At 41.6% G+C, this 11,420-nt stretch overlaps 1 protein-coding gene across 1 annotated transcript in view; it reads left to right on the top strand.

Moving 5' to 3' along the window:
• The window catches only part of DCC (DCC netrin 1 receptor), a 927,153-nt gene that overhangs the window by 857,229 nt on the left and 58,504 nt on the right, over window positions 1-11,420 (top strand). The window contains exon 25 of the mRNA XM_070736918.1: window positions 3,218-3,334. Coding sequence (XP_070593019.1) covers window positions 3,218-3,334 — 117 coding nt within the window. The remainder of the gene's footprint in view (window positions 1-3,217; window positions 3,335-11,420) is intronic.

Below are 11,420 nucleotides of genomic sequence, written 5' to 3'. Positions count from 1 at the left end.
CCTCCTAGCAAATTTGTGAGCAAAATTGTGGGTTTGGCATCATGGACTTCAGGCGGGGTAGTTGTCTAGTATCTTCTCATGACTTAAGATCTCAAGCTTTGGATAAGTAATTTTTTTCCTACCTAGGATTACATTTGAATTGGATCTCAGATATTTCAAATAGCACATTTTCCTCCCATAACCATTAGTAAAAATTAGATATGAAATCTACAGAGAGGGTAACTCAAAGCAAAACTCTTGAATAGTAAACAATTACAGATTTTCTTCTGCAATTCTAATGCTCATAAAACCAGTAATTGCTATTGCAGATATAAACAGGGATATTTATATCAGGGTTTAATATAGATAATAATGGGTATAGCAAATCAGTATTATTCCAGATATTAAAACTTTTTTTGTATGTGGAATTAAAGCTTCTTGTTTTATGCTATCAATCTGCCAAATCTTCAACCAGAGACCTTGCAATCCTTACATTAGAGTTTTATTTGGAGTTATGGGGTTTTTTTTAAATGTTTTATGTATGCAACCCTATTAAAATTTTGTAATAGATACAATTTCACCCTAAGATTTTATTCCTGAATGTACTGCTAAAATAATCATGGTTCATTTGTGCAGCAAAGGATCTTAAATAACTGGAGATCATATGTTGCCTTGTAAATGCTCCCCTGAGGGTATCTGCTCATTCAATTGGATTAGAATCAGAAGAACTGGAAGGGACCTTGGAGAATAGAATAGAATAGAATAGAATACAGTGATACCTTGTCTTACAAACTTAATTGGTTCCGGGACGAGGTTCTTAAGGTGAAAGGTTTGTAGGACGAAACAATGTTTCCCATAGGAATCAATGGAAAAGTGATTAATGCGTGCAAGCCCAAAATCCACCCTTTTTGCCAGCCGAAGCACCTGTTTTTGCGCTGCTGGGGTTCCCCTGAGACTCCCCTCCATGGGAAACCCCACCTCTGGACTTCTGTGTTTTTGTGATGCTGCAGGGGAATCCCAGCAGGAGAATCCCAGCATCGCAAAAATGAGCGCTTTGCTGGCAACAGAAGTCCGGAGGTGGGGTTTCCCAGCGAAGGGAACATCAGTGAAATCGCAGCACCACAAAAACACTGAAGTCCTTGAACCCCACCTCCGTACCTCTGTGTTTTTGCAATGCTGTGATTTCACTGAGGCTCCCCTCGCTGGGAAACCCCACCTCCGGACTTCCATTGCCAGCGAAGCACCCGGGGTGGCTGGGGTGGCTTAAAGGTCATGTGACTGGCTTAAAGGCGGCCAACTAGACATCACACATGTCAAGGGTTTGGGTTAGGGTGCCTGGCCTCTCCTCACTTCAAAGAGATACAATTTCCCTATTTACTATTACTGAACATTCAAAATATACTATTTAATTCTATGTATATTTATTTTATTTATTTATTTTTTAGATTTGTATGCTGCCCCTCTCTGTAGACTCTGGGCGGCTCACATCATACAATAAGACAATTCACAACAAATCTAATAAATTTAAAAAACATTAAAAAACCCCATTATTAAACCAGTCATACACACAGTCACACCACACATAAATTATATAGGCCCGGGGGAGGGAGGGGGAATGCCTCAATTCCCCCATGCCCGATGGCAGAGATGAGTTTTAAGGAGTTTACGGAAGGCAAGGAGAGTGGGAGCAGTTCTAATCTCCCTATGTGTACATATGTGTACATACATATTACACATGGGCACACAATAATATGCACTATCTACTGTATAAACTGTATGTGTATGTACATACATACACACCCACACCCACACACACCTCTTCTAAAATTATACACATTCAACCGCATTTACAGCGATAGGAAAAACATATGCAGAGACCAGAAGGGGAAAAAAAGAAAAAAATCATTTTCTTTCTACCGATTCTGCATACCTGACCGTACCCATAGAAGCCCATCACTGGGTGAGTCGCTAATTGGTGAGGCTGCCAGGGCAAGTCAGCCATGGCAAATTGTCTTATTCCTCACCGAACTTAATGCTCCGTGAATTGATGAAGATCAAACACTGGAAGATTAAAGTTGAAACCTTGAGATTAAAGTGAATAGGTCTAGATATAGTCTGGGCCTCTCATTTATTTTTGTTCCTTTTATTTGTATTCACTTTTATTGTTTGCTTTTTATTGCTGTTGTTAGTGACAAATTGGGTGACTTTTTCTTTTCTTCCTAGAATTTTCCCATAAGTGTAGGCTTCATTTTTGAATGTTGATCCATTGGTAGCAACAGGACTTGATGGAATGACTTGTCACCTGAGCCTGACCTTGTGGGTTGAGAGAAGGATTGGTTTTCATGGCTAAGTCAGGACTAGAACTCCCAGAATCCTGGTTTCTGGCATTGGGGGGTGGGTGGGTATTCAAATGAATGAATGAAATTCGAATTAGCATATGAAAACATTCTTGACGTGGATATTTTTCCCCATGAACTATAAGGAAATCTAGTCACAAACTATATTTTTGAAAGGTGGTCAGCATTTTCTGCAAACGCCCCAAATAGCATTTGAGAAATAAATCGAATTCCAGTCCAATTCTCTCACTCAAGGTTTGATTTATTATCAGAGCCATATTGGTCACGCTATAGCCTTTCCGATACTAATTTCCTTCCAGAACTCCACCTACCTTAAGGTTCATCCCACATCCTCACACCCACAAGTTCATCACGAGGACCAGTCCAGGTGCATGGATTCCACCACTTCCTCTTTTCTTCAGTTGATGCAGAACAAAAGATGACCTTGGGCTCTAAGAAAGGAATTTGTTGTGACTAGTAACATTCCTTCTAATTCAACTCCTCCTCCAAATCCCCTAATATTGTGCTACTGTGTCAGGCCAAAGTCTCTAACTCCACATGATGGCTTCGGCCTGACGGAGACATGATTGAGCTGTGACGCAGATTTACAAAGAGGAATTACCATTGAAAGTCAGTCCTGAGAAAATGAGAAGCCATTCATTTGAATCCAAAGTGGCCCTTAATATTTTCTACGTTACTATTAAGCAGGGACGTTGATTGAGTGTCCCCCCCCCTCTTTTTTAAATTGGAAGCTATTACAAAACATGTCCATTTATCTTTCCGCTGACTGGGGAGCAAGGAGCCAAACAGCTTGTATTTGAATCTTATTTAGCCATTTAAAGCATTTATACAGCCACTCGTCTTATGCTCATGCATTTAAGCTTTGCTTTGCTGTCTTTCAGTTCCTGACACAGAAGAAGTGGGAAGCAGCATATCCACGTTGGAACGTTCACTTGCAGCTCGACGAGCGACACGTGCCAAGCTCATGATTCCTATGGACTCACAACCCAGCAATCCTTGTAAGCCTAATATCTACCCTAATATTCAAACAGGAATTCCATTGTGTTGTCAACTTGTTAGATAACTCTCTTCATTCAGTTGGGTAAATAGAGTGGTGCAGTGGCCTAGACATCATTATCATTTATCATTTATCATTATCATTATCATTATCATTATCATTATCATTATCATTATCATTATCATTATAACAATAACAATAACAATAACAATAACAATAACAATAACAACAACAACAACAATAATAACAACAACAACAATAATAATAATAATAATAATAATAATAACAACAACAACAACATTCTGCCGCACGTATCCCAGCGACCGGTTAGGTCCCACAGAGTTGGCCTTCTCCGGGTCCCATCGACTAAACAATGTCGTCTGGCGGGACCCAGGGGAAGAGCCTTCTCTGTGGTGGCTCCGACCCTATGGAACCAGCTCCCCCCAGAGATTAGGATTGCCCCCACCCTCCTTGCCTTTCATAAACTGCTTAAAACCCACCTCTGCCGTCAGGCATGGGGGAATTGAAACATCTCCCCCTTGCCCATGTAGTTTTGGTGTATGATTGATTGTGTGCTTGTTTTTTTATATATTGGGGTTTCTTTTATGGACTTTTTAACCTAAAACTGTAATTTAGATTGCTAAATATTAGATTTGTTACTATGTACTGTTTTTACCATTGTTGTGAGCCGCCCCGAGTCTGTGGAGAGGGGCAGCATATAAATCCAATAAATCTAATCTAATCTAACAACAACAACAGCAACAACAAACAGAGTTGTAAGGGACCTTCGGAGTCTTCTAGTTCTTTCTTCAGAAGATTTTTACTTCTTCATAGTATCAAAAATTATTAACTCTATACTATATCACAGAACACCTAACCAAACTATTACACTAGACGACGCTATCACAGACCAACCAACCAATCACTAGACTACTACTAAACCACACTAAACCACAGAACTACTAACCACAAATCACACCTGTGCAAAGATGTATTACAATGCATATAATTATTGACCAATCAGGTTGTAGAACAGGTTGCGTCATTTTGCTGATGCACCATGACTCAGCATTCCTTCTACTTTACAGTATTTACAGCATTTCCAATATACAGTGGAACCCCGACATAAGAGCTGCTCTACTTAAGAGCAACTCGAGATAAGAGCTGGGAGGGGAGAGATATTTTTGTTCTACTTACAAGCCCAAATTCGAGATACAAGCGCCAAGGAGCTGTCTCCTGAAGCCAAACGCTAACTTCCGCGTTCGGCTTCAGGAGACAGCTGCGAAGCGGCGCGCGTGTTTTAAAAGGTTGCAGCCGGCCTGGGGGGCTCGGGGGGGTGCTTGCAGCTTTCTTTCTTGCTCTTTTTCTTTCTCTCTTTTACCTTCCCTTCCTCTATTTCTTCTTTTCTTTCTCCTTCCCACCTTCTTCCCTCCCTCCCTCCCTTCACTCATTCCTCTCTTACTCTCCCCTTTCATAAGTTTCCTTGCTTCCTTCCTCTGTTCCTGTCCCTTCCCCCTTTCTTTCTTTCTTTCTTTCTTTCTTTCTTGCTCTTTTTCTTTCTCTCTTTTACCTTCCCTTCCTCTATTTCTTCTTTTCTTTCTCCTTCCCACCTTCTTCTCTCCCTCCCTCCCTTCACTCATTCCTCTCTTACTCTCCCCTTTCATAAGTTTCCTTGCTTCCTTCCTCTGTTCCTGTCCCTTCCCTCTTTCCTTCCTTCCTTCCCACCCTCCGTCCATTCATTCACCCATTCCTCTCTTGATCGCTTAAAGCCGGTCCCTGGTGCAAAAAGGGTTGGGGACCTCTGTCCTACAGGATTGGGTGGCAGAGAAGTTGAACATATGTAAATTTAAAAGTTTAAGAAAGTTTACAAGTTAAGTGAAAGAAACTTCATTATTCATTTATATGTACATGTACATTTCTTCATTAAAAACATGTCTTTCTGCATAATTTAGACTAACTTTGTGAGTTTTTTGAGGGCTGGAACCAATTAAAATTATTTACATTAATTCCTATGGGGAAAAGTCGTTCGAGATAAGAGCTGCTCGACTTAAGAGCCCAGGTCCGGAACGAATTAAACTCGTATCTCGAGGTACCACTGTACTTGGAATATTACCTCAGGTTTTAAATCCTGACAGCTCTGTGTGCCACCTGTGGCATGCATGTCATAGGTTCGCCATCACGGCCCTATAACATTTTAGGCAAATGGTTGTCCATTCTCTTGTTAAAAACCTCCAGCGTTGTAGCATCCAGAACTTCTGGTGGTAAGGTGTTCCACTGACTGTCAGAACATTTATCCATAGTTCCAGCAGGGGTGGTCTACTGCCTGGATGAGGGGGAACGCAGTGGGGTAGCAAAAATGGAGCTCCACTCCAGAGCACCCAATTTGTACTGAAAGATGTTGAAAGAAAATACAGGGCATCCTGCATAAGCCACGCCCACAGTATGGTAGTAAAAATTTTGGTAGCCCTTCACTGAGTTCCAGGTTGCTTCTCTCCTTCATTACTTTCCACCAATTGCTTCTTGGACTGCCTTCAGGTGATTTAGAGCAGTGATTTTCAACCTTTTTTGATCCGTGGCACATTTTTTACATTTACGAAACCCTGGGGCACATTGAGCGGGGGGGGAGGGAGCTAAAAAAAGTTTGGACAAAAAAATTCTCTCTCTCCCTCCCCTTCACTCTATTTCTTTCTCCCTCCCTCTTTCTCTCCCTTCCTTCCTCTTTCTTTCTCTCTCTCTCCATCCCTTTCTCTTCCTTCCTTCCTCTTTTTTGCTCTCTTTCTCCCTCCCTCCCTACCTCCCTCTATGTCTTTCTCTCTCTCTCCTTCCCTCCCTCTTTCTCTCTCTCTCTTGCTTTCTTTCTCTCTCTTGCTCTCTCTCTCTCTTTCTCTTGTTTTTTCTCTCTCTCTTGCTTGCTTTCTCTCTCTCTCTTGTTCTCTTTCTCTCTCGCTCGCTCTTTCTCTCTCTTTCTTTCTTTCTCTCTCTCTCTTGCTTTCTTTCTCTCTTGCTTTCTCTCTCTTGCTTTCTTTCTCTCTGAGCTTCGCGGCACACCTGACCATGTCTCGCGGCACACTAGTGTGCCATGGCACACTGGTTTAAAAACACTGATTTAGAGAATGAATATACACACACACCCCTGCACTTCTCTGTAGCCATCCCTTACACCTCAACAATATCTTGCATTTATAAGGATTATTTCCCACAATGGCACTAAAAACAAAAACAAAGGAAACACCTCCTGAACTACAGTGGTACCTCTAGTTACGAACTTAATTTGTTCTGTGACCAGGTTCTTAAGTAGAAATGTTTGTAAGAAGAAGCCATTTTTCCCATAGGAATCAATGTAAAAGCAAATGTGTGCGATTGGGGAAACCACAGGGAGGGTGGAAGGCCTGTTTTTCCCCCAGGAGATTCCTAGAGAGGCCCCACGGAGGCTTCTTCCCGCCTTTTCCGTCCCTGTTTCCTCTCAGGAGATTCTTAGAGAGGCCCCAAAGAGGCTTCTCCCCGCCTTTTCCGCCCCTGTTTCCTCCCAGGAGATTCCTAAAGAGGCCCCACAGAGGCTTCTCCCCGCCTTTTCTGCCCCTGTTTCCTCCCAGGAGATTCTTAGAGAGGCCCCACGGAGGCTTCTTCCCGTGTTTTTGGCCCTGTTTCCTCCCAGGAGATTCCTAGAGGCCCCACAGAGGCTTCTCTCTGCCTTTTCTGGCCGTGTTTCCTCCCAGGAGATTCCTAGAGAGGCCCCACAGAGGTTTCCCCCCACCTTTTCCAGCCCTGTTTCCTCCCAGGAGATTCTTAGAGAGGCCCCATGGAGGCTTCTTCCCGTGTTTTTGGCCGTTTCCTCTCAGGAGATTCTGAGAGAGGCCCCATGGAGGCTTCTCCCTGCCTTTTCCAGTTACAGTTTCGGAGGTTTGGGTTAGTAAGTGGAAAATGGTTCTTGAGAAGAGGCAAAAAAATCTTAAACACCCAGTTCTTATCTAGAAAAGTTCATAAGTAGAGGCGCTCTTAGGTAGAGGTACCACTGTACTTGGAAAAGCTGTTAGTGCTGGATAAAGCATAAAAGGGATTCAGCTTTCCCTATTAATTATTATCCATATTAAGGATGACTTCATTTAAGTCTCTTATCGAAACAATGAAATAAGGCATTCAGGCTGGTAAAGACAGTTTCCTCAAGTATTGATTATTTTAATAAGGTAACCAAAAAGGCCTTCCACTAACCCACAAAGACAAAATTGTTTTAAAATTGGTTGAGACAACTGGTGATCTACTAGCCAACTGTGCAATTGCTTTTTATACACCCTGGCTGAAACACTTTTTATGTTGCTAGAAGTAAGTAAACAGGGGTTTTTATTTCCCCCCAAATCTTCTTTGGGATTATTGATGGGTAGGTTAGAGCAGTGTTTCCCAACCTTGGCAACTTGAAGATATTTGGACTTCAACTCCCAGAATTCCCCAGCCAGCAAATGTTGGCTGGGGAATTCTGGGAGTTGAAGTCCAGATATCTTCAAGCTGCCAAGGTTGGGAAACACTGAGTTAGAGAAACAGCATTGTATAGAAATAGAGATACGAACTACAACTTTCTCCAAATTTCAAGCCTAGAGGTGTACTATAAATTAGTCCATTTGAAATAGTTTGGTTCAAAAATTGTTATTTTATATCACACCATTTTGCACAATTGGAGCTTACAAAGCTCTCAAACAGACACAAGAATATTAGTAGCGTATGGATAAGGGCAAGAAAGGCCTCCATGTTTCTGCCCTGTGTTTCCTTCCAGTTGTCCCAACAAACTTTAATTTGCTGTGCAGCTCACAACGTGAATTAAAACTAACAAGCCTGAAATCAATAGCTCACAGTGGAAATTTTAAATTAAGTGAATGAGGCACAGGAAATGTAAGCCCAGCAGCATATTTTTATAAAGTTGTGCAAAACAACTAATAACAAAAGATTTAAGTGCCAAAGTCCACTGCAACAACATAGCCAAGAAAGCTTCAAGAATTGTAAACCTAATCCTACGTAGTTTCTGCTCTGGAAATCTCACACTACTTACCAGAGCTTACAAAACTTTTGCCAGACCCATCCTCGAATACAGCTCATCTGTTTGGAACCCATATCGCATCCCAGACATTAACACCCTTGAAAATGTCCAAAGATACTTCAGCAGAAGAGCCCTTCACTCCTCCACTCAAAACAGAATACCCTACGAGACTAGACTTTCCATCCTGGGCCTAGAAAGCCTAGAATTAAGACGCCTTAAACAAGATCTAAGTATTGCCCACAAGATCATATGCTGCAATGTCCTGCCTGTCGGCGACTACTTCAGCTTCAACCATTACAACACAAGAGCACACAACAGTTTTAAAATTAATATTAACTGCTCCAAACTTGACTGAAAAAATATGACTTCAGTTGTCGAAGCATGGAACTCATTACCTGACTCCATAGTGTCATCCCCAAACCCCCAACACTTTACCCTTAGATTATCCACAGTTGACCTATCCAGATTCCTAAGAGGTCAGTAAGGGGCGAGTACAAGTGCACTAGAGTGCCTTCCGTCTCCTGTCCTATTGCTCTCCTATATCTCATATACCTTTCTTTCTATTCCTATATCTCTTCTTCTATTCTTTCATTGATATGTTCTATTCCTATATCTTCTCTTCTTTCTTAGATTTATTTTACTATGAGTATCTCCTCTATAACCTTCATCATGTATTTTACTACGTTTTAGTGTATTCCCACTAAAACCCTCATTATATATTGGACAAAATAGATAGATAGATAGATAGATAGATAGATAGATAGATAGATAGATAGATAGATAGATAGATAGATAGATAATAAACTTTGAAAATAATAGAAACATTCAGCTCTCACCCAAACACCATCCAAAAGACTACCCAGATGTAAAATAAGTGGCATACTCACACAAAAGGTTCTGATTATTCAAATGGAATGGGCCTGGAAATCCAACCTGCTTCTCTCGTTTATAATCATTTTGTAACAGCAAAACTTGTAATTTGATAATATGAATTTGTGTCTTCGTTCACTTCTGCCCCCATAAATCAGCTGGGCTACCACTGAGCCTGTCAGGAGAGAAAACTTTGGCACTCCATAATTGCAAATGTATTTATCCATTTGTCAAGTAGAAGACCCAGAGCTAATCTGAAGACAGCTGTCAGTTATTTTAATGACATGATCTTATCCCTTTTCTGTGCATGTACACACATACATTCAGATGCACAAATGCTTTATCAAAAAGAATTAATCATCTTGTTTGTTCCTCGAAAGAAGTCTTTATGTACCATCGTTTCAAAGGCCATGGTGTGAATATTTATCCGTAGTACTTGTGCTTCTGCTTTTCAGGGGGGAAAAGTCCAGAATTTTCTGGCTAACTTGTACTTGAATTTAGCAGCAGGAGAAGAATCCCAGCCTTCCTTCTCTTGGAAATGGAAATGCAGATGGCAAAAAAGAGAAGTAGATCCATTACAACACATTCAGACTAGGAGTTCTTAGCAAAGCATGCCATCAAGTGTTGTAGTCGGCTCATCTGATGATAAATGCTGCATTTTCACCAATCAGTTCAATAGGTTATGAACCTAATAATCACAGCCATGTTAGCTGAAAGAAAGGATATGACTGGAAGTGTCATAAAATTAATTTCACAGCATGAATAAAATGTGCTTAAAATTTTGACTCCGGTCCATTTGAGCAAGATTACACTGATTTTAATATACCATACATCAGATGAAAAATTATTATTTGTTCCGTATTACAAAATGCCAGGATTTCTTTTTTGGACTAGTCTTGGAGGTACAATTCTGGCCTCTGAATTAAGAACAAAATAAATAAATGTATAATTTTGCTGATATCAGTAAATAGAGGTACAATTGTAGGTACCCAAGAGGTCCTTAAAGCTTTTGGTCATCACAACTCATTTTAGTGTAATCTTAATTACCCTAAATATCCAAACACCAAAACGAACAATAACGACAACAACCAAAAGCAATAGAATTAAAATTTGGGGAAGGTAGATTTATTGTAATTTATTGTGTCTTGCAATACAATTATAATATATATTGTAATTTGTTGTAAATCAATCTTGGTACTTCCTTTGTACTTTGTTTGCATCTGCCTAAGAGATGCACCTAGGGTTGGGCTACTGCCCGTACAGGGAGGGGAGGCAGTGGGGTAGCGAAAATGGAGCTCCACCCGAGAGAACCCAATTTGCACAGAAAGATGTTGAAAGAAAATGCATAAGCCACGGCCACAGTGTGGTAGTAAAAAATTTGGTAGCCCTTCACTGGATACACCTCAGAATTTGGGAAATACAGAGACAGAGCTACTTGTCCTCCTCGATCCACAGCTAACATTGGAACACTATCTTTCGGCTGTGGCGAGGACGGTGTTTGCCCAGGTTCGCCTGGTGCACCAGTTGCGGCCCTATTTGGACTGGGAGTCATTGCTCACAGCCGCTCATGCCCTCATCACCTCGAGGTTCGATTACTGCAATGCTCTCTACATGGGGCTATCTTTGAAAAGTGTTCAGAAACTTCAGATCGTGCAGAATGCGGCTGCGAGAGCCATCGTGGGGCTTCCCAGATTCGCCCACGTTTCTACAACACTCCGTGGCCTGCACTGGCTGCCGATCAGTTTCCAGTCACAGTTCAAAATGTTGGTTATGACCTTTAAAGCCCTACATGGCACTGGACCAGAGTACCTCAGGAACCGCCTGCTACCGCACAAATCCCAGTGGCCGATAAGGTCCCACAGAGTTGGCCTTCTCTGGGTTCCGTTGATTAAACAATGTCGTTTGGCGGGCCCCAGGGGAAGAGCCTTCTCTGTGGTGGCCCCGGCCCTCTGGAATCAACTCCCCCCGGAGATTAGAACTGCCCCCACCCTCCTTGACTTTCGTAAATTACTCAAGACCTACCTATATCGCCAGGCATGGGGTAACTGAAACTGTTTGGTATGTATGTGTTGTTTGGTTTTAAATGATGGGGTTTTACCATATTTTTTGCTCCATAAGACGCAGTTTTTCCCCTCCCAAAGTAGGATGAAAAATCAATCGCGTCTTATGGAGCGAAGATGCAGGCGGGGGG

The sequence above is a fragment of the Erythrolamprus reginae genome, chromosome 2 (assembly GCF_031021105.1).
Source record: "Erythrolamprus reginae isolate rEryReg1 chromosome 2, rEryReg1.hap1, whole genome shotgun sequence".
Classification (NCBI taxonomy): Eukaryota; Metazoa; Chordata; class Lepidosauria; order Squamata; family Dipsadidae; genus Erythrolamprus; species Erythrolamprus reginae.
Note: the sequence above shows the minus strand (reverse complement) of the source record. Positions and strands in the feature narration are given on the sequence as shown.